Source organism: Dipodomys merriami, unplaced genomic scaffold, assembly GCF_024711535.1.
Source record: "Dipodomys merriami isolate MVZ:Mamm:240054 unplaced genomic scaffold, mDipMer1.0.p SCAF_7, whole genome shotgun sequence".
Classification (NCBI taxonomy): Eukaryota; Metazoa; Chordata; class Mammalia; order Rodentia; family Heteromyidae; genus Dipodomys; species Dipodomys merriami.
The window spans coordinates 70,747,219-70,774,253 of record NW_027206290.1 but is presented as its reverse complement, the minus strand read 5'-3'; the positions used below and the strand labels follow the sequence as shown (position 1 = coordinate 70,774,253).

The 27,035-nt window shown below is 41.6% G+C and overlaps 1 protein-coding gene across 4 annotated transcripts in view; it reads right to left on the bottom strand.

The window, feature by feature from the left end:
• The window catches only part of Cbfa2t2 (CBFA2/RUNX1 partner transcriptional co-repressor 2), a 100,024-nt gene that overhangs the window by 24,737 nt on the left and 48,252 nt on the right, over window positions 1–27,035 (bottom strand). For 3 of the 4 annotated variants that reach the window (XM_070007080.1, XM_070007081.1, XM_070007083.1), the window contains exons 2-7: window positions 13,614–13,757; window positions 11,717–11,958; window positions 9,848–9,937; window positions 5,206–5,387; window positions 2,780–3,033; window positions 703–788 (exon numbers count right to left, since the gene is read on the bottom strand). In XM_070007080.1, the coding sequence (XP_069863181.1) occupies window positions 703–788; window positions 2,780–3,033; window positions 5,206–5,387; window positions 9,848–9,937; window positions 11,717–11,958; window positions 13,614–13,757 (998 nt within the window). Of the gene's footprint in view, window positions 1–702; window positions 789–2,779; window positions 3,034–5,205; window positions 5,388–9,847; window positions 9,938–11,716; window positions 11,959–13,613; window positions 13,758–16,035; window positions 16,121–27,035 lie in introns of all 4 variants that reach the window. The other variant, XM_070007082.1, reaches the window with a different exon arrangement.

Below are 27,035 nucleotides of genomic sequence, written 5' to 3'. Positions count from 1 at the left end.
GTTCAAAGCCAGCCTGGGCAGGAAAGTCTGTGGGACTCTTATCTCTAATAAAAAACCACTAGAAAACTGGAAGTGGCATTGTAGCTCAAGAGGTAGAGTGCTCACCTTGAGCTGAAAAGCTGAGGGACAATGCCCAGGCACAGAGTTCAAGCCTCACGACCGACAAAAAAACAAAAAACAAAGGCAAGAATCAGCAAAGCTGAACTCACAAGCCTTTTCTTTTTCTTTTTTCTTTTTTGTCTGTCGTGGGGTTTGAACTCTGGGCTTGGGCGCAGTCCCTCAGCTCTTCAGCTCAAGGCGAGCACTCTACCACTTGAGCTACAACGCCACTTCCGGTTTTCTAGTGGTTTATTGGAGATAGGAGTCTCACAGTCTTTCCTGCCCAGGCTGGCTTTGAACTGCGATCCTCAGATCTCAGCCTCCTGAGTAGCTAGGATTACAAGCATGAGCCACTGGCGCCCGGCCACAAGCCTTTTCTTTATTATTTCTTATATGACAATTTGTCTGATGACTTGAAGAGATCACCTCACCATCAAGACTTGAGAGTGATTCTGTTGCTCTCCAGCTGAATGAATAGTGCATAAACCAGCTTTTGTTAAAAATGGCTCTTGCTACGTTAACTTCAAGCACATTTAAATGACTGGTAACATTAACAATTAGAACGTTAGGGAAATTAAACATGTTGTAAGCTATAATCCTTACATGGTCAAGATGTTTCCATTCATCAGCCCATTCCCTTTCTGTCAAACGGTGGTCTACCAACTCATCTTGATAGCTTCCATTTATACCTATTAAAAATTAGAGATTACATTTGAGGACACTAGGAAGAATAATGAGAACCAGATTCTATCAGGCTAAATAAATACACGTTACTTCCAACTAAGAGCATGTTATTAAGAGAATGATTCAAAATAGGGTGTGGGACCCACAAAATGATATAATAACAAAGGGTCAGTATTCAGATGAAACAAAGTCAGGGATTATGAGTATAGCTCAGTAGTAGAATGCTTGACTAGTTTATATTATTGTATAAGATCCTTGGTTTCAGGGGAGAGGGAGGGGAAAACAAAAGATCCTTGATTTGATCCCCAGCACTGGAATGGGGCATCTACTCCAACAAATCAATTGTTCCATAAAAACAAACAGAGCCAGGTGTCAGTGGCTTATATCTACAATCCTAGCTACTCAGGATGATGGAACTTGACTCAGAAGGATGAGACCAGGAGGAATGAAGCTCAAAGACAACCCTAGCAAAAAAGTCCATGAGACTCTTATCTCCAATTAACCACCAAAAAGCAGGAAGTAGAGCTGTAGCATTAAACTAAAGCAAAAAAGTTCAGAGACAGTATCCAGGCCCTGAGTTCAAGACCCAGGACCAGCATTAAAAAAAAAAAAAAAAGGCTGGAGAAATGGCTTAAGTGTTAGAGTGTTAGTTATTAGAAGTACAAGACCCTGAGTATAAGTCTTGGTATCAGTGAAAGAAAAAAAAAAGAAAGAAAATGAATAGTTTAGTCAGGCACCAGTGGCTCACACCTGTAATCATAGTTACTCAGGATGCAAAAATCTGAGGATTGCTGTTCAAAGCCAGTCTGGGTAAGAAAATCTGTAATTCTCTTATCTCCAACTAACAACCAAAAAGCCAGAAGTGGAGCTGTGTATACCTCAAGTGGTAGAAAACTAGAGCCTGGAGCAAAAAAATCTCAGGGACAGCCAAGTTCTAGTGGCTCATGCCTGTAAGCTAATCTCTCTCTCTGCTGCAATATGAACTGTTTAACAACCAAAATCAGAGTGGATTGGAAACAGCTGAGTATCACTAATATTTAATGTATTTACACAATTTCTAGGAATGTAGTATCTCAGAATCAGGCTACTTTGAATCAAGAGTTGATCATTATTTTACTTTTTTTGGTGGGACTGGTACTTCTACCTCAAAAGACAACATATTTTTACTTTTTTAACAGATATGCACCACAACACCAGACAACTTTATTCTTTATTCCAGTGTATTACATAGAATTTGTTCATTTTGGTTTTTGTTTTGGAAGATCTGATACAGGTCTTGCTTATGTAGTCAAGGCTTATGATCCTCCTGCCTTAGTTTCTCAAGTATTTGGATTGGTGCGCACCACCACATCCGGTTGACATTTACCAATGTATTCACTTTCCTATTTTTTTAAAAGTTGACTTACTTTTCAGATTTCCATCTGGATAATATTCTATTTCTAGCAATATCGTAATGAGGATAGCAACAAAACAAAAAGGGAGCTAAATACCACATAGGATAAATTACAGTTATAATAATCCCTTTTATGTATTGTTTGTTTTGGAAAGCAACTTGTTATGTAGCCCAGGATGGCCTAGCATTTATGATCCTTATTCCTAAGGAGCACTTAATTTACAGGAGTGCACTATTACACCTGGCTGTACAATAGTTTTATTTTACCAGTAGTTTAAAAAAAAGCAATGCTGGGCTGGGAAGATGGCTCAGTGGTAGAGCGCTTGCCTTGCATGCATGAGGCCCTGGGTTCGATTCCTCAGCACCACATAAGCAAAAAGAAAAAAGCTGGAAGTGGCGCTGTGGCTCAAGTGGTAGTGTGCTAGCCTTGAGCTGAAGAGCTGAGGGACAGCGCCCAGGCCCAGAGTTCAGGCCCCATGACTGGTCCCCCCCCCCCCCAAAAAAAAAAAGCAATGCTATTCTTTGGCTTTATCAATGAGAAGAAAAGAAATTCCTAGATTCTGCCTGTACTTAAAGCATTCCCATGCCGCATAAGTCACTTACTAAGATTGTGGTGCCTCTCACGAACATCTCGATGTTCTAGCATCTTGTTCGGCTCCCGATACAGGTGAGAAGTTGCAATATCTTCTAAGGTATAGTGCTGAAGAGGTGGAGGAGTTGGGTGAAACTGGCCCCCAGGATTCATGAGGGGCACAGTGAGGGCAGGACTGTGTCGAGGAGCAGGACTGATGGTACATACTCTCTTGGCAGGAGGCTCAGGAGGAATTGTATCTCTTTCAAAATTACTCTCTTCTCTTCTGCAGAAAAACCAGAGGTGCACATCTGAACATGTGAGCAAGTACCTATATTTCCAAGCACCGATTGTTTGTGTACCCCCACACCTGTCCTGGAGCTTGAACTCAATCCCTGGGTGCTGTTCTTGAGCTATTTGTTCAAGACTAGTGCTCTATCAATGAGGTGCAGCACCATTTCTTGATTTTTTGGTGCTTAATTGGAAATTAAAGTCTCATGGATTTTCCTGCCCAGGTTGTTTTTTGTTTTTGAACTGAAATCCTCAGATCTCAGCCTCTATAGAGTAGCTAGGGTTTCAGGTGTAAGCCACCAGCACCTGGCCTCTATACATTTTATTTGTTTTGTTAGTTGTGGGGCCTGAACTCTGGGCCTGAGCGCTGTCCCCCAGCTCTTCAGCTGTAGACCAGTGCTCTACCACCTGAGCCTCAGCCCCACTTCTGGCTTTTTCTGCTTATGTGGTGCTGAGAAATCAAACTGAGGGCCTCATGCATGCAAGGCAAGCACTCTACCACTGAGCCACCTTCCTAGCCTCCCTCTATGCACTTTATGTACCACGGCCTAGGCACTGTCCCTGAGCAATTTTGCTCAAGGCTAGCACTCCACCACTTTGAGCCACAGCACTACTTCCAGTTTTCTGGTGGTTAACTGGAGATAAGAGTTTCATGGATATGGGCTAGGAATATGGCTTAGTGGTAGAGTGCTTGACTAGCATGCATGAGGCCCTGGGTTCGATTCCTTAGTACCATATAAACAAAATTAATAAATGAAATTAAGAATGAGAAACCGTGAGTTGAAGCCCTAGTACTGGCACCAAAAAAGGGAAATATGTGGCAGAGGCTTAGGAAAAGTTTGGCATAAGGCATGAACTAAATTATCTATAGGGACTAGTTACAAACTGCAAATTGCTAAAGAGAGGTCAAATCCATATACTAGGCAAACCCATCTGATCCTTATTAGTCTAAAAGACAGCATTTTCCTATAATAGAGATATGGAGGATTGTGGGCTCAACGATGTTTAGTGTTTTGTTTGTTTTTTGTGCTGATAACTGGGGCTTGAACTCAGGGCCTTTTGCTTTTGCTTAGCTCTTTTTGTTTAAGGCTGGTGCTGCTCTACTAGTTAAGCCACATTTCTACTTCTGGCTTTTTGTTGGTTAACTGGAGATGAGTCTCTTGGATTTGTATGCCCAAGCTGGCTTTGAATTTTGATCTTCAGATCTCAGACTCTTGAGTAGCTAGGATTATAGGAATATGCCATTAGTGTCCAGCAATGTTTAGGAAAATTTTAAAATTAAACTTCTAAATGTGGAGGATAATTATTGGGGGAAAAAATCATGCAATTAATCCTCTGTGACTAGAGTTTTCCGTCAATCAGCTTCACCTATAACAGAATTTCTACTGATGTTCACAGCCATCTAATCATTATCTCTTACATACAAACTTAAAGAACAGGCAAAAAAACTTCTGGAGAGCTGAACCTGTGGAGGTTCCTAATGAATGGCAGTTCACAAGGAGAGGCATGGCAGCTCCATGTCCTTCCTCTTCCATGCCTTGCACTTTGTATCTCCTCAGCCCATGTCTATCAGTGCTCTGTAATATCCTTTATAATAATCCAGTACATGCTAGTGCTTCCTGAGACCTGTGAGCCACAGAACAAATTAATCAAAACTGAGAAAGGTTGCAGAAAGCCTGATTTACACTAGCTAGAAACAGGAAAGCACAAAAATGGTGTGCTTATTTGAACAGACAGTATTCACAATCACAACCCAGGATTTGAAACTGGTATCTGAAGGAAGGAGAGCGTCCTGAAGACAGAGCCCTGGAACTTGTCTGCTGTTTTATCTCTAGGTATTAGTGTCACAACGGAAGGACAATCAACTAGTGTCCAACCAGAATGGACTGTGCTTGATGTATAGGAGGAAAACTCTACAGTATATTGACTGCTCAGTGGGAATATAGAAGAAGCTGAGTGCTGTGCTGGTTCCACAGTAGTGGACCTATCCAGAGCAAAGTTTCTCATCAGGAGTTCAGCACTGTTAGAACAAAGCAGAAAACAATCTTGGAAGGTCTGAGATATTATATAGCTACAACCCAGCAATCAAATTCTCTCTTCCACATGCAAAGGGCTGAGTCACAGTGGATCCAGAAAGCCAAGGTCAACAAATCTCCTTTCTGCTCACCTCTCTGGACTGGGCCTTTTCCCATTTCCATGTACTTCCATGAGTAGCTCGGAAGAGTCAGCTGGAGACGCAATGCTGGTGTTGAGCAGAAGGTGTTCATGTTGCGCTAGGTACTGGGATGGGGTCTGCTTGGCAGCCCGGGCACAGTGCAACAGTTCTCGCTGTAGCAGTGGCAGGTTGGCCTGAAAAGAAGGGGCAGAAATAGTACTGAGCCTACTTCACAGGGATTAGCACCTCAAAGGGCTCTTACCAAGCAGTATCAATCCTCTCCACCGACTAATCTGACTTTCACCAGACATTTTAGTGAGTAAAGTGACATCTCTTATTCTATATCTCAACTACTGGTTCACTTGTTTCTTGCACAAGATGTCAACCCCCTTAAGGAAGAGGCTATAATTTAATTATCTACCTTTGTGGACTAGTACAGAGTCAAAGCTTAATAAAGATTTGTTGACCAGCTGGGCGCTGGTAGCTCACACCCATAATCATAGCTACTCAGGAGTCTGAGATCTGAGGATCACAGTTTGAAGCCAGTCCAGGTAGAAAAGTCTGGGAGATTCTTATCTCTAATTAACCATCAAAAAACAGGATGTGAAGCCATGGCTCAAAGTGATAAAAGGTTAGCCTTGAGTAAAAGAGCTCAGGACCCAGGCCCTGAGTTCAAGTCCCACAATGACCAGAAGAAAAAAAAAAAAGATTTGTTGACCACATAATTTCAAAACATACATTTTTCTTTTTTCCTTTCTGTGTAGTACTGGGGTTTAAACTCAGGGACTAGAATTTGTTCAGTTTGCTCACTCTGGTCCTGCTTTTTGATGGTTATGTTGGAGATGAGTCTTGAAGAGAGATTTCTTCCTGGTCTGGCTTTGAATCATGATTTTCTGGATCTCCTAAGTCTTTGTTTTTGTGTTTTTGGTTGTGCGGCTTGAACTCTGGGCCTGGTCTGTCTCTGAACTCTTCAGCCCAAGACTAGTGCTCTACTATTTGAGCCACAGTGCCACTTCCAGTTTTCTGGTGGTTTATTGGAGATTAGAGTCTCATGGACTTTCCTGCCCGAGCTGGCTTTGAACTGCAATCCTCAGATCTAAGCCTAGACAGGATTACAGGTATGAGCCAACCAGCACCTAGCTCTGTGAGACTCTTATCTCTAATAAACCATCAAAAAGCCAGTATGTTATGGTGATTTAATTAAAATATTATTGGAAAATCACTAATCAGTGAAATAAAATACATTCGTTCTTACAAAAAAAAAAAAAAAGTCAGAAGTAGAGATGTGGCTTAAAGTGGTAGAGCGCTATAGCCTTGAACAAAACAGCTCAGGGACAGCGGCCAGGTCCTGAGTTTAAGCCCAAGGACCGGCACACAAAAAAAATTCCATGTATCTTTTATTTATTTATTTATTATTTTTTTTTTTTTTGGTCCGGTTGTGGGGCCTGAACTCTGGGCCTGAGCACTGTCCCTCAGCTCTTCAGCTCAAGGCTAGTGCCCTACCACTTGAGCCACAGCGCCACTTCCGGCTTTTTTCTTTTTGCTTATGTGGTGCTGATGAATCAAACCCAGGGCCTCAGGCATGCAAGGCAAGTGCTCTACCACTGAGCCACCTTCCCAGCCCTCCATGTATCTTTTAAACCACAGAATTCTACTTTCATAAACAGGATTTGGGCTGGGAAGCGGCTCAGTGGTAGAGCGCTTGCCTTGTATGCTTGAGGCCCTGGGTTCGATTCCTCAGCACCACATAAACAGAAAAAAAAAAAAAAAGCCAGAAGTGGCGCTGTGGCTCAAGTGTTAGAGTGCTAGCCTTGACCTGAGGAGCTGAGGGACAGTGCCCAGGCCCAGAGTTCAGGCCCCACAACCGGACCCCCCCCCCCAAAAAAAAAAAAAAAAAAAACAGGATTTATGTTCCCTATATTTCTTTTATTAAAAAAAAAAAAGAACAATATTTTTCTTTCCCTATTTAAGCATAATCCAGGCTGAGCCTGAAACAGAAGTTTATTCTCAAGGGACAGATGAGCAAGCAAAAGGAGTTTTAATACATGCAAGTAGTCATCCCCTTGGTGAGGGTTAATTTGGTAGGCACCCATAATTAGCGACTGTTTTAAAGCAGAAATAAATTGACAAAACCCCAAATGCTAGCCAAAAAGCTGCCATAACAACCTACCTCATGCTGTTTTCCAAAATAACAGAGTTAAGAATAGAGAATTTAACAATATAAAACACTTTAGGTCTATTCTCTAACCACAATCTTATTGCACCTGTAAAAACTGAACTGAAAAAAAGTTATGTTTGCATTTGTGGCATATGTCCTTTGGTTAAAAAAGAAAAAAAGAAGGAAAGAAAAGCACAAATTATTTTCTATTAATACAAATTTCAGGAATCTTTCTTGATTCCAGAATCTTAGAGAATAATTGTTTACTGGTTCTGACATGCAGCTGTTTCAGAACTAGAAAAGTTTCAAGGACTGCTTTGAGCAGCTGGGTCTTGCACAGTATTAGAATATAGCCACACATGAGCCTGTACATCTTCCTCTATATGCCCACTATGAGCCAATTCTAAACTTTTTTTTTTCTGGGTCAGTTGTGGGGCTTGAACTCAGGACCTGGGTGCTGTCCCTGAGCTCTATTGCTCAAGGCTAGTGCTCTATCACTTTGAGCCACAGTGCCACTTTCAGTTTTCTGGTGATTAATTGGAGATAAGAGTCTCTCGGCCTTTCTTGCCCAGGCTGGCTTTGAACCATGATCCTCAGATCTCAGCCTCCTGAGTAGCTAGGATTATAGGCATGAGCCAACAGAGCCCGGATCAAAACTTTTTTTTGGTCCAGTCATGGGGCCTGAACTCTGGGCCTGGGTGCTATCCCTCAGCTCTTCAGCTCAAGGCTAGCGCTCTACCACTTGTGTTACATCACCACTTCCGGCTTTTTTCTTTTTTTGCTTATGTGGTGCTGAGGAATCGAACCCAGGGCCTTATGCATGCAAGGCAAGCACTCTACCACTGAGCCACCTTCCCAGCCCCTCAAAACATTTTTAAAAAGTGGCATTATGTTGGACATGGTGGTATATACCTGTAATCACTATCTGTGGTAAGCTGAGGCAAGAGGATTATGATGTTTTAGGATAGTATGATCTATATAATAAGACTTTATCTCAAAAAGAAAAAACATGGGTTGGGAAGGTGGCTTAGTGGTAGAGTGCTTGCCTTGCATGCATGAGGCCCTGGATTTGATTCCTCAGCACCACATAAGCAGAAAAAGCCAGAAGTGGTGTTGTGGCTCAAATGGTAGAGTGTCTGACTAGGATGCATGAGTCCCTAAGGTTGAACCTGAGAACTTCTAGAAAAAGTTTTGTTTTGCTATAAAGCACATAAGTGGGACACTAATGAAATATAAATAAGTCCATAGACTAGTAATAGTGTGGAATCAAAACTTAATTTTCTGATTGGATAGTTGTATTTACATTAATCATGTCTGTAGCTTTTTTTTTTTTTTGTCAGTCGTGGGGCTTGAACTCTGGGCTTGGGCGCTGTCCCTCAGCTCTTCAGCTCAAGGCGAGCGCTCTACCACTTGAGCTAAAGCGCCACTTCCGGTTTTCTGGTGGTTTATTGGAGATAGGAATCTCATGGTCTCTCCTGCCCGGGCTGGCTTTGAACCGCGATCCTCAGATCTCAGCCTCCTGAGTAGCTAGGATTACAGGCGTGAGCCACCAGCGCCCGGCGACTGTAGCTTTTTTATTCTCAAGTATTTCAGGAGAAAAACAGAGAATGATGATGAAATGTAATAATATGTTAACATTTAAGGAATGTGGATAAAGGCTATATAGAAGTTTTATTATACCATTTTATAGCTCATCTGTGAGTTTGAAATTATTTCAAAATAAAAGTTTTGGGTTTTCTTTTTTTTTTTTTTTTGCCAGTCCTGGGGCTTGAACTCAGAGCCTGCCTGGACACTATCCCTGAGCTTATTTTTACTCAAGGCTAGCACTCTACTACTTGAGCCACATGGCTTTCTCTATGTATGTCGTACTGAGGAATTGAACTCAGCTTCATGCATGCTAGGCAAGCATTCTACCACTACCACTAAGCCATATTCCCAGCCCAAAATAAAAGCTTTTTAAAAGGTCAGCTGTATAAATGTAACACTACCTCAGTTATAACAGGTAAATAAACACAATGATTTAAAACAGTAACCTAAAAATTTATTCAGGAAATGAAATTCCAGAGGACATGAATGTAAGACTAGGTTACCTGGGGCTTAGGGAGGAAAAAAACTGCCTTCTCACATCCTCCTATCCTTGTGGCAAATCACAAATGCACAGGCCTCTCCTCTCACATAACACACTCTGTTATAAAGCCCATACTTTTTCCACCTCCAGACTACTTACCCCTCCTCCTTCTTCTAGTACTTGCTTGTTCTTATTCTTTGCATTACCAACAGTGTCTGCCCACAGACCACACTCAAGGCTTTTGCAATCTGCATCTCATCATGCAGGAGAGTTATTTACAGATTGCACTCACACCTCTCTACCAGCCCAAAATAAAACAAACATATGAAAATGTAGAGAGCTACCCTGATTTGCATGGCAGAACAGTGATCAGGAAGATTCTGAGGAAATGCTGAAGATAAATTATGTTCTGTGGTTCCCACTGTTACCTTGAGAAATGGAATCACAAAGGGACGAAGAGGAAAGTTTGTAGCCTCCTGGAGCTTGCAATGGAATTCTTCAATTGTCACTGTTGAGTTCTGAAAAGATAATGTTCAGTTTCTAAAACTGAATACAGTCTCACAATACTGAACCCTCAATTGAGACCTCACTCAAAGGTTAACCAAACTGCTTCCTTAATGGTAGAAGCTCTCTGAATGTTATGCCCATTTCAGCAGCAAATTACTTTAAGTAAGGACTGTACTTAATGATAATTTCCAAAGTAAAAAGAAGTGTTAGAAGCTCAACTGTAAAAACAAACAAACAAAAAAAAAAAACCCAGTGATTCTGTTTCTGGTTATGAAAAGTGTATCTAAACATTCATTCAGTCATTCATTCCTTTGCTGATCCTGAGACTTGAACTTAGGACCTGGGCAGTGTCCCTTTGCTTCTTTTGCTTCAGGCTAGCATTGTACCATTTGAGCAGCTCAGGTGACTAATTGGAGATAAGAGTATCACAGACTGTCCTGGCAGGGTTGGCTTCAAACCTTAATCTTCAGATCTCAGCCTCCTGTGTAGCTAGGAATATAGGCATGAGCTGCCAGCCCTCTAGCATGATAGAGGACAGCTTGATTCTACTATCTGCATTTAACTACTTTGTAATATCTCATGTCCTGTAGTCCCTAGAAAATTCCACTGCCCACCCTTGAGAGAATAAGAATAAAAAGGCAGTAAATCTTAGTATAGCATTATAAAAGTAGTTTTTTCCTAGACCTCCCTAAGGATCATGGGAACCTTAAGAGTCTCCCTTGAATTACACTTTCAAAAATGAGACATTTTTTTATTGTCCTGGGGCTTGAACTCTGGGCCTGAGTGCTGTCCCTCAGCTCTTCAGCTCAAGGCAAGTGTTCTACCACTTGAGCCAAAGTACCATTTCTGGTTTTCTGATGATCTTAATTGGAGATAAGAGTCTCATGGACTTTCCTGCCCCCGCTGGCTTTAAACAAACACAATCCTCAGATCTCAGCCTCCTGAGTAGCTAGGATTACAGGTGTGAGCCACCGGCACCTGGCCAAAAATGAGACTTTAAAGGCTTGGTTTATTATTTTTTTCACCATGCATAGAGGCACCAAGCAAGAAAGAGCATAGACGATGTAATGTACTGGGGATTTGAAAACATTAAAAAGTGATAACATTTCCCTTCTAAATTCAGAGTTAAATCTCTCTCCTCAATCAATTCAGAAAATCATCCTTCATAGTACAGCCTCACCATGATCAGTACCAAAGAAAATCACACATACCTTGAAAATTCTAAATAAAGACACACACACACACACACACACACACACACACACACACACACACACACACACATGAGGAGCTGAACAATGTAATCACTTTGATACTATATGTTTAGACTATGAAACTTACAATTTTACCAATCATTTCAAAAATTAAAATGGCTACTTTTTTATTCTCTTTGGTTTGGAAATAATGCACCAGCCACCGAATATATTAAATTACAAAAAACCTTGCATTAACTTGGTTGGATCTCAGCAGGATTGTTGAAAATAGTTTTAAGACAAATTCAAAACTGCTTATTGACATTAAATTAGTACCTTAAGCAATAAGAAAATCATTGTAGATTTTGTTTTTTAATGCACTATTATCATGAAATAGCCAATTCAACTGCTATATATATATATATATATATATATATATATATATATAAAATTATTATTAACTAATCTAGTCTGTAGAATCTACCACATTTCTACAGGTTTGGGAACAAGCAAAAACAATTTCTCTGCTGCCTGTAGACCTGAGCCATGAACTCAGGCAGCCATCAACAGTGATGCTGTACTTTGTAGTGTACTTACCACCAATGCTAGAACAAGAGTCCGAACCTTCTCCCCAATCTCAGGGGAAATGTCATTGCCAAACTGTTGCAAAGTGGTGAGAAAGCGTTTCAACTTGCTGAGTTGTCTGGCACCGCAAGTGGCTGGCAATTGTTGATTTGTTAGTGCAGATGATGTGGAAGAGGCAGGACCATTGCTGAATCTCTGTGGTGGTGAAGGAGCACCATTCAAAGTAGGAGGAGAGTGGCTGATGCCATTGCTTACTAAAAGAGAGCCAAAATGACTGAGTTTAAGTGCAGAATACAAGGGTCACTGGTTGATTTCTTCTCCTGTTTTCTTTCACTGAAACTTTGCAAAGCAGATGTTAAGTAAGTATTCTGTTTCTGTTCTCAGTAAGATTGCTTTATATTCAGACAGACTGTGTGGTTTTAAAAAAACTGTTAAACAAAAATGTAAAGCAAATTGTGGTGGCAGGTACCTATAGTCCCAGACACTGGGAGGCTGAGTAGAGAGGACTGATAGAGCCCAGGAGTGTGATCACAGCTTGGCAATAATGAAAATAAGCAACCTAACAAAAAGTAGCCCAGAAATGTATAGTGCTGTAAAAGCAGAGAAGCAATGTGTGGTGGAGTACACTTACAGTTCCTGTTGAGGCAGGAAGATCTTGGATTTGAAATTAGCCTACACACTATGCAAAAAAAGCAAGCAAGTCAAATGTTTTTTTTCTTTCATGCGATTGTTTCTAACACATTTATAAGATTATTTCTTCGTTGCTTTGTATGTCCCACCCCTACAGTATAACCCCTGCTTTCACTGTATTTGATGTCAGTATAATTTGTGGAGGGGAAGGGGAAAAACAAATCGTTTAAATAGGGATACAGGTGGACCCATTGCAACAATGAGATGTACAAGTTGTTATGTCGAAAATTTACTTTACAACTTTGGTGTGGGGGTAGGGAGTGGGGGGGGCAGGGGGAGGATGGGAAGGGGAAACAAAGGAGGAGGCTACAATGCTTGCTAAGAAATGTACTCATTATCTTGCTCATGTAATTGTAACCCCTCTGTACAGTATTTTCACAATAAAAAAAAAAGCAAGGAAGGAAGCAAGGAAAGAAGGAAGGAAGCAAGGAAGGAAGGAAGGAAGGAAGGAAGGAAGGAAGGAAGGAAGGAAGGAAGGAAGGAAGGAAGGAAGGAAGGAAAAGAAAAAAGTGAGGTAGAGGGTATTCAGACTGGAGGCCAGCCAGGGCATATAAATCACCAAGAATTTTATCTCCATAACCAGCAGTTGCTGGAAGTATTCAGGTTTGCACTCACATACTCAAGCTTGCTAGGCAGGCACTCTGTCACTTGAGCCAGTCCACCACCCCTTTTTACATTATTTTGTTTCACTTCATATCCTGGTTGATCTGAATTATTTGTCCATGTATAGCTGGAACGATATGTGCATAACACTATACTAACAATTGGTTGAGATGGAGTCTTGTACACTTTTCCCTGGGCTGGCCTAGAAGCATAATTCTCCCAGTCTCTGCCTTCCAAGTAGGTACAATTGTAGGCTTGAGCTACCATGTAGTTTTTCCTTTTCCCCTTTTTTTTTTTTTTTGGAGGGGGGGAGTGATAGGAATATTAAGGTTTGAACTCAGGACTTTGTGCTTCCTAGGCAGGTGCTCTACCACTTGAGATATGCCTCACTCTGAATACTTATTTCTATAATTGTACTACCTTAATATATTGAACTGGGCCTTGAAATCCTCTGGTATTAGCCTCTTGAGATTACAAATATGAACCACCATTCTTGGCCTTTATATTTGAATAGCAATTTGAAAATGTTATTTAGTATATGTGGAAGACAATGGAAGTCAGTCATGAGAGATTCAATTATTCTAAAATACAAATCCAAGTAATTAAGCAATCTCACATGCTGTAGGAGTAAAGGACACTGGCCTCGGTCCTCCAGGATTTATTGGTGGGAGGGGTGGCATGCTGGGAGGTGAAGATCGTGACTGTATTTTCACTTCTGCAGGCGATCCAGGCATTGCTGGCACTTTTTTCTCAGAACCAACTGCAGAGAATAAGAGAAATGGGAAGTCAGAGTTCTGTAAGATAATAAAAATAGCAACAACAATTTGAAATACCAATATGCTTTCCGAGAGGACTAAGAGAAGATGCTTAGTATAATGAGTGCATGTGTCCATGACCAAACATCTAAATCTCTGATGATACCTTACTTGGAAAAAGGAGGGTTGAAGATATACTTAAGGGTTTTCAGGAAATCTCCATAGACTATCTGGGCAGGTAGAAAAATCCAACCTGAATAGTGTCCTTAAAGACAAGACAGAAATATCCACAGAGGGGCAGATGTGAAGACAGTCACACAGAAAAAAAAATTTGAGAATATAGGCATAGGCTGAAGTAATGTTCCTACAAACCAATACCTGCTAAGGGTTATCAGCAGCCATTGGAAGTTCAGACAGAGCTGGGATCTGGTGGCTCATACCTGTAATTTTAGCTGCTTGGGAGGCTGAGATCTGAGTATCATAGTTCAAAGCCAGCCTGGGCAGAAAAGTCCATGAGACTCTTATGTCTGATGATGATGAAGAAGAAGAAAGAAGAAAGAAGAAGAAGGAAGAAGAAGAAGAAGAAGGAAGAAGAAGGAAGAGGAGGAGGAGGAGGAGGAGGAGGAGGAGGAGGAGGGAGGAGGAGGAGGGGGAGGAGGAGGAGGAGGAGGAGGAGGAGGGAGGAGGAGGAGGAGGAGGAGGAGGAGGAGGAGGAGGAGGAGGAGGAGGAGGAGGAGGAGGAGGAGGAGGAGGAGGAGGAGGAGGAGGAGGAGGAGGAGGAGCCTGGAAGTGGTGCTGTGGCTTAAATGGTAAAACGCTAGCCTTGAGTAAAAGAAACTCAGAGACAGTGCTTAGGTCCAGAGTTCAAACCCTAACACTGGCCAAAAAAAAAAAAAAAAAAAAAAAAGCAAATTAGAGAAAGAAGTGAACACAGGAACTTTCTAGAGTCTAGACCAGGTTTCAACTGCATGACATGGAACGGACTCTTAATCAGTTATATAGAAATTACTACCAGTAACAATGTACTAAATTTTTATACATACCAACTAAGTAAGGAGAGTTGAAAATTAGTATCTCTAATTAGGTCCTAATTGATATGACTAAGACTAAATAATGTTTGATAATATTCTACTATCTTTTTTAAGGTTTTTGGGATTTTTTGGGGGGGGGGTTGTGGTTTTTTGGTGTGTGCTGGTACTAGGGCTTGAACTCAGGACCTCTTGTTCTTGCTCATCTTTAGCTCAAGGCTAGCACTCTACCACTTAAGCCACATACTCACTTCTGGCTTTTTGTTGATTAATTGAAGGTAAGGGTTTCATAGACTTTCCTGCCTGGGCTGGCTTGAAACCTTGATCCTTAGATCTCAGCCTCCAGAGTAGGTAAGATTACAGGCATAAGCCACCAGTGCCTAGCAAAAAAGTTATTTTTTTTAACATAAAAAATGGTATGTGTCTGTAGTCTCAGCTTTTGGGGAAGCTGAGGCAGGATACTGAGCCCAACAGTTAGAGGTCAGTCAGAAAAACATAGCAACAGGATCTTTTTTTTTTTTTCCCCTTTGGTTGTGGAGCCTGAACTCTGGGCCTGGGCTCTTTAACTCAAAGGTAGTGCTCTACCACTTTAAGCCACAGCACCACTTTTTTTTTCTGGTGGTTAATTGGAGATAAGAATCTCCCAGACTTTCCTGCCCAGGCTGGCTTTGAACCGAGATCCTCAGATCTCAGCCTCCTGAGTAGCAAGGATTACAGATATGAGCCCCTGGCATGTGGCCCTCAGGATCCTGTCTTAAGTACACACACATAAACACTTTATATCAATCAATGCTCCTTAGTAATTCCAAGCTTTTCACTTAAGCACCAGGTCTTCAATCTCAGTAACTGCCGATTCAATTTAAAGTGCAAGGAACAGACAGGAGAGGATGAAATGAGAATGTAAAGGCAGTTTCTTTTCTGTGAAGTCACATCTATGAAGACAACCCATACCAAAGTGTTCATGATACCAGAAGGCATCTCTCTGCACAGAACATGTTCTAATGAGGAAAAAAAATCCCCCAAGTATTATTTTACATTTCAGTTTGCAGTGGCCTTATTTTTGGAAAGGGATATAATGAAGAAAGAAAGTCAAGGATGCCAAGTCCCCATGTTACAAATCCTCTTAAGGATATGCAGTCCTCTGAGAACCATGTGGGCAAAACTGTCAGCCCCTGCCATCTCTCTGTCCAGGACATTTTTGTGAAACTGATGGCTGTCCTGTCTGATTAGTGGACTAATGAGCTGTTGCGCTTGCCTTTTTTCTCCCTGACAGTGTTTTCTCAATGCCCTTCAGAGAACAGTTGACATGTTTCCAGCTCTTCCATCTGGGGCCCGGTTTTCTGGAGGGGTAGAGAGAGGGAAGGAAGGAAATGACAGTTGTCTCGCACTGCTATGTGTTGTGTACAGTGTGCAACAACCTAGAGGGAGCCTTTCTTCAGACCACCTGCCTTTACAGCAAGGGCGCCAAAGGCCTGAGGAGAGCTTAGCTGTCAGATGTGCTTTAACATTCAGCATTTGGCAGAATAACAAAGGTGGAGCAGCCCCCTTCAGCACACTAAATTGTATGTTCTTCCCAAATGAAAGCTTAGATGTAGGCAAAAACTCACCTATGAGAATTCTGCTTACAGACAAAATCACTAATCTCTTGCTCAGTTCACTATCCACAAACCTGAAAAACTAGCATTATTCCTTGTGTATCAAGCAGTAATACAGCAACAAAACTGTACTATTCACCTGTCCTTTACAATCTACATGAATTTTAGTAAACCATTACACCTTTTTGGGTCTTCCCTCTCACCTTGCCCCCCATCCTCACACCACAGCTTGAACTCAGGGGCCTTATGCTCTTGTTTGCCTTTCTTTGCTGGCATTCTACCACTTGAGCCATGCCCACAGCCCAGATTTTTTTGCTGGTTAGTTGGAGATGGAATCTCAGGGACTTTTCTGCCTGGGCTAGCTTTGAACCATAATCCTCTAATATGCCTGGCTCATTTTTGAACATTGCAACATGGCAGGAAATATCTTGGCAGCAAAGATAAAAGGACTAGAGATAATTTCAAGACTAGTGCTAGACATAAAAAGGGGCTAAATAAACAACATGATAATCAGAATACTGAATGCTAATATCAAATTCAGGACTTACTCTTTCACTAACCATGTAATAATGCCTAAGCTACTATTGTAGCACGTTTCCCATGGAAAATGGATATACCACCAACAATTTATCCATCTAACTTCAGAGATACTGTGTGAAAATATCCAATAATTAATAGTTGGAAGAGCACCAAGTACAACGTAAGCTGGTATTTTTATTAGAGGGTGAGAGGAATAAATGTACTTCATGGTGTTGGAAGATATTTAGCTTACGTATAATCTGACAATCTGACATATTCAGGAAGAAGTTGCTTAGATGGTGAGTAAAGGGAACCTTCCAAAGTACCTTTTAAACTCTGCTTGGGGTAAGAGCAGAGGTAGAGTACCCCACACAGGAAGACAGCTATTATATGCTCTCTGCAACATTGTTAAAAATGACTGTTCTCTGGATTTTTATGAAACTGATAATTTATGTGTTACATTTCTTATATGTGTTGTATTGAAAGTACCCACACCTTTTTGAGTATTTATTAATCACAGAGAACCTTAAAGTTCTAGTAGAAGAAAATCTTTTTGAGCCACCAAATATCATTGCTTGGACTATCAAATGATCAGAGGGACTAGGGACATAGCTTAATGGGAAAGCTCTTGCCTCTGCATGAGTGGCTCAAGTGGCAGAGCAACCTCTGTGAAGAAGAAAGTTGAACAAGAGCTCAAGGTCTTGAGTTCAAGCTCTGTGCGCTGGCCAAAAAAAAAAAAAAAAGAGAGAGAGACAGAGACATGCAATAGTACTAGCTATTTGGGTAAGTATAGATCATGATTGTGGTTTCAGGCCAGTTAAGAACTGGGGCATGGGGCTGGGAAGGTGGCTCAGTGGTAGAGCGCTTGCCTTGCATGCCTGAGGCCCTGGGTTCGATTCCTCAGCACCACATAAGCAAAAAGAAAAAAGCTGGAAGTGGCGCTGTGGCGCCACTGGGGGCAGAAGGAATGAAACTTCATTTCAATAAAATAACTGGGGAAATCAGGTGCTGGTGGCTCACACCTGTAATTCTAGCTATTCAAGAGGCTAAGACCATGAGAATCATGGTTAGAAGCCAGACCAGACAGGGAAGTTTGTGAAACTCTTATTTCCAATTAACCAGCAAAAAATCTGAAATGGAGCTGTGGCTCAAGTAGTGGAGCCCTAGTCTTTTTTTTTTTTTTTTTTTTTTTTGGGTCCGGTCGTGGGGCCTGAACTCTGGGCTGGGCGCTGTCCCTCAGCTCTTTAGCTCAAGGCTAGCGCTCTACCACTTAAACCACAGCGTCACTTCCGGCTTTTTTCTTTTTGCTTATGTGGTGCTGAGGAATCGAACCCAGGGCCTCATGCCTGCAAGGCAAGCGCTCTACCACTGAGCCACCTTCCCAGCCCAGAACCCTAGTCTTATATACAAAAAAGCTCAGGCCTAGGTGTTGGTGGCTCATGCCTGTAATCCTGGATATTTAGGAGGTTGAGATCTGAAGATCTTAGAAAGTCTTTGAGACTCTTTATCTCCAATTAACCACCAGAAAACCAAGTGGAGCAGTACTCAAAGTACTAGCCTTGAGCAGAAAAGCTTTGGGACAGTGTCCAGGCCCTGAGTTCAATCCCAACAACAACAACAAAAAACTCAAGGATACCTAGGCCCTAGGACTAGCACCAAAAAAAACAAAACAAAAAGCAAACTACTAATAAAACATAAACCAGAGGTAGTATCCCAGACCTGTCTTCCCAACTTTGTGGGAAGAATAAATATGGGGGTTGTAGACAATACTGGGGAAATAGGAGAAGCAATGGAAGACTCTACCTTCAAGAAAATACGGGAGCAAAAAGGGCTTGGGGTAGTGTCCAAGCAGCAGAGTAACTGCCAAGCAAGTATAAAGCTCTAAATCTAAATTCACGCCGACCGACCACCCCCCCCTCCCCCCACCCCCACCCCCGGCCAGGTACTACAAAAAAAGGAGAAAAAAAAGTAAGATTACATAAAAGACAGAGATCAAGGAACAATCCTGTGGCCTTTAGCCTGAGCAGTAGGAAGACTAGAAGTGTTATTTACAAGAAAAGCAGGTAATAGGAGATAGCAATGGACACTTGGAGATCAGGATTAACTGAAATGTATAGCAGGTAATCAATTAGAGGCCTAGAGTGGAAAACATACCTTGTAATTAAATGTTGACAAGTAATTGTGTATGGATCTTATTTCCAGTCTAAGATGAGATATCTTTAAGAACTGAATACAAAATAGAGGTTCAAAGACAGATCTGTTTTCTTTTTTTTCTTCTTCTTTTTTTGTGGGTCCTTGGGCTTGAACTCTGCCCCTGAGCTCTTCAGCTCAAAGCTCTACCACTTGAGTCACAGAGTCACTTCTGGTTTTCTGGTGGTTAGTTGGAGATAAGAGTCTCATGGAGGAAGTGGCGCTGTAGCTCAAGTGGTAGAGCGCTCGCTTTGAGCTGAAGAGCTGAGGGACAGCGCCCAGGCCCAGAGTTCAAGCCCCACGACCGACAAAAAAAAAAAAAAAAAAAAAGAGTCTCATGGACTTTCCTGCCTGGGCTGGTTTTGAACTGAGATCCTCAGATCTCAGCCTCCTTAGTAGCTAGGATTACAAGTGAGCCACTGGGGTTCAGCTTCTCCAGTTTTCTTACATGTAAAAATCATCAAAGACAGAATGTAGAAAAGGCACTTTTAAAAAAGCAGCTACAGCTGGATGCTGGTGGCTCATGCCTGTAATCCTAGCTACTCAGGAGGCTGAGATCTGAGTATCACAGTTCAAAGCCAGCCCAGGCAGGAAAGTCCGTGAGACTTTTTATTTTGGTCAATCGTGGGGCTTGAACTCTGGGTTTGGGCGCTGTCCCTGCGCTCTTCAGCTCAAGGTGAGCACTCTACTGCTTGAGCCACAGCACCACTTCTGGTTTTCTAGTGATTTATTGGAGATAAGACTCTCACAGACTTTCCTGCCCAGGCTGGCTTTGAACCTCCATCCTCAGATCTCAGCCTCCTGAGTAGCTAGGATTACAGACCTGAGCCACCGGTGCTCAGCTTGTGAGACTCTTATCTGCAATTAACCACCAGAAAACAGGAAGCAGTACTGTGGCTCAAGTGGTAGAGTGCTTGCTTTAGCTGAAGAGCTCAGAGATAATGCCCAAGCCCAGAGTTCAAGCCCTAGGACTAACACAAAAAAAAACAAAGTTTAAAAAAAAAAAAAAGCCGGGTACTGGTGGCTCATGCCTGTAATCCTAGCTACTCAGGAGGCTGAGCTCTGAGGATCACAGTTCAAAGCCAGCCCAAGCATTTAAGTTCATGAAACTCTTATCTTCAGTAAACCACCAGAAAACTGAAGTGGTATTGTGGCTCAGTGGTAGAGAACTAGCCTTGAGCTGAAGAGCTGAGGGACAGCACCCAGGCCCAGAGTTCAGGCCCCACGACTGACAAAAAGAAAAAAGAAAAAAGGAAAGAAAAAGAAAAAAAGCAACTAAGGTGGAGCACTGGTGGCTCAAACCTGTAATCCTAGCTACTTAGGATGCTGAGATCTGAGAGTAAGATTCAAAGCCAGTCAAGGCAGAAAAATCTGTAAGATTCATCTCCACTTAACCACCAGAAAACTGGAAGTGACTCAAGTGGTAAAGTACTAACCTTGAGCAAAAGAGCTCAGGGACAGAGTTCAGGCCCTATTCAAACCCCAAGACTGACAAAAAATAAAAATAAAGGGCTGGGAATGTGGCTTAGTGATAGAGTGCATGCCTAGCCACATAAACAGAAAAAGCCAGAAGTAGTGCTGTGGCTCAAGTAGTAGAGTCTATCCTTGAGCACAGAGAAGCTCAAGGACAGTGCCCAGACTCTGAGGTCAAGCTCCAGGACTGGCATAAATAAATAAATAAATAAATAAATAAATAAATAAATAAATAAATAAATAAATAAATAAATAAATAAATAAATAAATAATAAAGTTTTCCTTTCTCAACTTAAGATAATTTCTTATCTGAAACAGAATAATATAAAAAGCATAGTGGCACAGTGGCTCAAGTGATAGAAAGCTAGCTTTGAGCTGAACAGCTGAGGGACAGCACCCAGGCCCAGAATTCAAGCCCTAGGACCGACATACATACATACATACATACATACATACATACATACATACATTCATACATACATAAAGCAAGCAAGCTTGTTTGTACACAAGATAAAAAGGGCTGTTTTGTCAGGTGTGGTAAAAACATACCCATAACCCTTGCTACTAGAGATAATATAGGAACATGAGTTCTAGTAAATCTGAGCCATACAAAAGACACAGGGTAGTTTAAAAAATGAACCAATCCACATATGTATGTGGATTGTATATGTGTATATGTGTATTTTTAAAATTTATTTATTTATTTATTTATTTTTGGTTAGTTGTGGGGCTTGAACTCTGGGCGTCGGCACTGTCCCTGAGCTTTTCAGCTCAAGGCCAGGGCTCTATCACTTGATAGAGCACCTCTTCTGGTTTTCTAGTGGTGTATTGGAGATAAGCGTCTGATGGACTTTCCTGCCTGGGCTGGCTTTGAACAATGATCCTCAGATCTCAGCCTCCTGAATAGTTAGGATGAGCCTTCGGCGCCAGGCTCTGGATTTATATTCTTAAAAGGTCAAAAGCAAAGCTATTAAAGGAAAAGAAGATGGCATGAAATTGGAAGATGTGCCTGAAACTTGATTCTCAGGTAATCTATCAATTATTGCAGAATTCTGGACAAGCCACTTAAGTGTATTGGTTTCCTCATCTCTAAAATGGAGATGAGGGAAGTATTGAAAGGCAAGTAACAGAAAAGAAAGTTTCATGTTAGACCATTCAAGGATGTTATTAGCTCTCTATCACAAATTCACTGACAGTCATTGTGCCACTGTATTTAAGATAATTAAAGGTTCTCTTCTAGTGCTAAGGGTTTTAATATTTAAAGATATGATATAATCAGACTACCAACATCAAAATCCTAATGCAAGTTAAAAGCAGCTGCAACACAGTTGACCTGATAATTTAAATAGGGAAAAGTGAAATATGGATTGCTGCTCTCAAGCTCCAGCAAATGTTTATTTGGAATAATATAGTTATCTACTCCAATCATATAATCATCTACCTCAAGTCCCAGCCAAGGCAATTATTTTTCACATAAAGAGAAAGGACAAATACCTTTCTTATAAAGGCTTCTTCTATCAGTCTAATCCTACTGGACCTCATCTTCTAAGCACTGGGTAGCATTATTGTCCTGGCCAAATGTATACAAAATTAGAAAAGACAGAGTAAAAATTAGTATCAGGGAATAAGCTAACACTCTAGTGTTCTTGGTCAAATATAATCCTCATTTTTTTTAGTTGAAACAGAAATACTATCAATTTTTCCTATCATTAATTATAGATATCTCTGGATTTAGCCACTGATGCATCTGTGCTACTACTATACTATGTCCTTTTTTTCCCCTACTATGTCTTTGACACAGACAACCTTCCAGCCTTCCAGAACAAATGCATAAAAAAAAAAAAAAGCAAAAACAAAAACATGTTGACAGAGTCAGATGTGGTGGCTCACGCCTGTAATCCTAGCTACTCAGGAGAAAGAGATCTGAGGAATGTGGTTCGAAGCCAGCCCAGGCAGAAAAGTCTCTGAAGCCCCTGTGAGACTCTTATTTCCAGTTGACCAATCAAAAAAATTGGAAGTGGCACTGTGGCTCAAGTGGTAGAATGCTAGCCTTCAGCACAAAGAGGCTCAGGGACAGGGTCCAGGCCAAATTCCAGACCCACAACTAATGATATTAAAAAAAAAAAAAAAAAAATCCTGCCAGTAGGTGAGTGCTGATGGCTTTCACTTATAATCATGGCTACTTAGGAGGCTGAAATCTAAGAATCAAGGTTCAAAGCCAGCCCTGGCAGGAAAGTCTATGAGACTCTTATTTCTAATTAACCATTAGTAAACCAGAAGTAGAGTTATGGCTCCAAATGGTAGAAGGCTAGTCTTGAGGGAAAGAGCTTAGGGACAGTGCCCAGGTCCTGAGCTCAAGCCCCACAACCAACAAAAAGCAAACAAACAAAAAAATGCCAACAGTCAAATTGAAAACGTTCACAATATATTAGTTCTTCCACCTCCACTGGTTAATACTTCGCATACTGTCATCTCTACCTCAACAACTGCAACTGCTTCCTAGTAATTCTTTCTGCTTCTGATCTGACCCCTCCAATCCATTCTTCATGTAACAAAGTGCCAATTTAAAAACATAAAATAGCTGGGCACTGGTGGTTTATGCCCACAATCCTAGCAACTCAAAAGATTGAAATCTGAGGACTGTAGTTTGAAGTCAGTCTAGGCAGAAAACTCCATAGGCCTTGAGTTCAAGTCCTAGAACCAACACAAAACAAAATTTAAAAAGGGCTAGCAAAGTGGCTCAGTGGTAGAGTGCTTGCCTCACATACATGAGGCCCTATGTTTGTTTCCTCAGCACCACATAAACAGAAAAAGCCAGAAGTGATGCTGTGGCTCAAGTGGTAGAGCACTAGCCTTAAGCTGAAGAGCTGAAGGACACCGCCCAGGCCCAGAGTTCAAGCCCCACAACTGGAAAGAAAGACCGGGGGGGGGGGGGAGGGAAGGAGGGAGGGAAGGAGAGAGGGAAGGAGAGAGAGAGAGAGAGAGAGAGAGAGAGAGAGAGAGAGAGAGAAGAGAGAGAGAGCATTACTTAAAACAAAGATGAGAGTACACAATCAAGAAGGAAACTATACTGGGCGGCCACATGCAGAAGACTAAAAGTGGACCCCAGCCTATCACCATGCACCAACATCAACTCAAAATGGATTAAAGACCTTAACACCAAACCTGAATCTCTGAAACTACTGCAGGACAGAGTAGGAGAGACACTTGAGCTTATAGGCACAGGCAGGAACTTCCTGAACAGAATCCCAGGGTTACAACAAATTGAAGAGAGACTTGACAAATGGGACTACCTTAAAAGTTTCTGCACAGCTAAAGCTATAGCAACCAAGCTAGAAAGACAACCAACTAATTGGGAAAAAATATTTACCAGAAGTATATCAGACAAGGGGTTAATACCCAGGGAACTCAAGAAACTAATCCCTCCTAAACCTAACAAACCAATTACTAAATGGGCAAGGGAACTAAAGAGAGACTTCTCAGATGAAGAAATAAAAATGGCAAAGAAACACATGAGGAAATGTTTACCATCCCTGGTTCTGAAGGAAATACAAATAAATACAACCCTGAGATACCACCTTACCCAGTCAGAATGGCCCACATGCTCAAGTCAGCCAACAACAAATGCCGGAGGGGATGCGGAGAAAGAGGAGCCCTATTACACTGCTGGTGGGAATGTACACTTATACAACCACTTTGGAAAGCAGTCTGGAGGGTCCTCAGAAAGCTAAATAATTGACTTCCCTTATGACCCAGTCATACCACTGCAGTCATATCCTCAACAACAGGAACCAGTTTACAAGGACACATGCACCTCCATGTTTATTGCAGCCCTGTTCACAATAACCAGGATACGGAAACAACCCAGATGTCCCACCACAGATGAATGGATCCAAAAATTGTGATATCTATACACAATGGAATACTATGCCGCCATTAGAAATGACAAAATAATGGCATTTGCAGGGAAATGGATGGAGCAAGGAGAAATCATGTTGAGCCAGGTAAGCCAGGTGCAAAGAGACAAACGGCACATGGTCTCCCTGATAAGTGGATGTTAAATCCAAAATGTTAGGTGATAAGACAAAATTAACAGGACTTAAGAAACAAAGGACTTCCACTCATCTGGTCGAACCACTACTAAATAATCCCTATGCTGCTGATCACATGTATGGTATATATGTGCACACCGGAGGGAAACCAGGAGGATGACACAGAACTAGAGGGAATCAGGGGAAAACATACAACAGCAGGACCCATTAACTGCACTGGACATTGACCAAAATGAACTAAGCAACTCAATGGCAGCGATGGGAGGGAGGGAACAAGTGGGAAGGAGGGAACAGCTGATGCTATGCAAAACAAAAGAAATGTACATATCACCCAATGTGGAAGAAATAACTGTATTGCAAAACTCATAGAACTCATAAATGTTATAGACCATAATAGACAATTTGTCCCATGAAAGTTAGAATGTGTTTGTGACTTTTAACTAAGCTTCACTATCCCACAATACTGTGAAATTTGGGAAATTATGTAACCACTTAACATAATAAACATTTTGAAAAAAAAAAGGAAACTACAGAACACATGTACAATTAAATGCATGGCATAGTTCATATGGGAAATGGGCGCACAGGAAAGTGTTTCCAGCTTTTTGAGAGAGATTTTTCTCCCAAAGTTCTGAGAATGAATATATATAAAACACAGCAGCAGAACTCCCTGCAGAGAAAATACAACTTCTAAATGCATTGCTGGTAGACTTTGGGTCACCACCTAAATCCAAGTAAGTTGGCTTAGGCCCTACATCTATTCAGCAAACCTCCCTGAATGATTATTCAACAAATTAATTCATTCTCAACTATATGTAATTATCATTTTTAATTTTGTCAGTCATGGGGCTTGAACTCAGGCCTAGGTGCTATCCCTGAGCTCTTTTGTTCAGGCTAGAGCACTACCACTTCCAGCGACAGGCCACTTCTGGGTTCCTGGTGTTTAATTGGAGGTAAGAGTCTCATAGACCTTCTTAACCAGGGCTGGCTTTGGCTCTGAACATGATCCATAGATCTCAGCCTCTTGAGCAGCTAGGATTACAGGTGCCACCAGCACTCAGCTGCTTTTTAAATTTTTTAAATATTTGTTTGTTGTACTGAGGGTTTAAAATCTATCACTTAAATCACATACTCCAATCCATACTATGTATGTATGTATGTATGTATGTATGTATGTATGTATGTATGTATGTATGTATATGTCAGTAGTGGGACTTGAACTCAGGGCCTCACTCTCTCATTTGGCTTTTCCACTCAAAGCTGGCATTCACCACTTGAGTCATGACTTCACTTCCAGCTTTTTGCTGGTTAACTGGAGATACTGCAATCCTCAAAACACAATCTCTTCATTAGCTAGGATTACAGGTGAGAGCTACCAGTACCTGGACATGCTGTCCTTTTAAAAAATCAGTATTAGTATTAGGCCAAGTGCTAACATGTCCCAGGCACTATAACAAGTACTCAGGATATAACATGAGGTGCAATGACAATTAGAGTTCACTATGTAGCTGGTTGTAAAAGCTAAAAGAAGGTACCTAAAGTAGAAGGGGGACAGCTAAATGTGTTTTTATTTTGTTGGTCATGGGGCTTGAACTCTGGGCCTGGATGCTGTCCCTCAGCTTTTCAGCTCAAGGCTAGCACTCAACCACTTGAAGCACAGCGCCACTTCCAGTTTTATGATAGTTAATTGGAAAAGAGAGTCTCATGGAGCTGGCATTGATGGCTCACGCCTGTAATCCTAGCTACTCAGGAGGCTGAGATCTGAGGATCATGGTTCAAAGCCAGGCTAGGCAGGAAAGTCCGTGAGACTCTCATCTTCAAGTAACCACCAGAAAACCAGAAGTGGCGCTGTGGCTCAAGTGGTAGAGTGCTAGCCTTGAGCTGAAAAGCTGAGGGACAGTGCCCAGGCCCAGAGTTCAAGCCCTACAACTGATAAAAAAATTTAAAAACATATATATGTAAATATATAAATAGATAGAGAGTCTCATGGACTTTCTTGCCTGGGCTGGCTTTGAACGGCCTCAGATCTCAGCCTCCTGAGTAGCTAGGATTACAAGTGTGAGCCACCAGCATCTGGGTCAGCTAAATGTTTACAGTGTAATCAAACTGAATATGTTATGACAGGGTCTCATTAAGTAATTTAGGCAAGTCTCAATCTTGAGATCCTGTATAGTAAGATTACAGGTCAATGCTATAAAATATTTATTGTATCTCAATACTGTTTCAGGTCATGGCTACCTTGGAGAACCAGATTAAAAACTAAGAGTATGGGCTGGGAAGGTAGCTCAGTAGTAGAGCGCTTGCCTTGCATGCCTGAGGCCCTGGGTTCGATTCCTCAGCATCACATAAGCAAAAAGAAAAAAGCCGGAAGTGGAGCTGTGGCTCAAGTGGTAGAGCGCTAGCCTTGAGTTGAAGAGCTGAGGGAT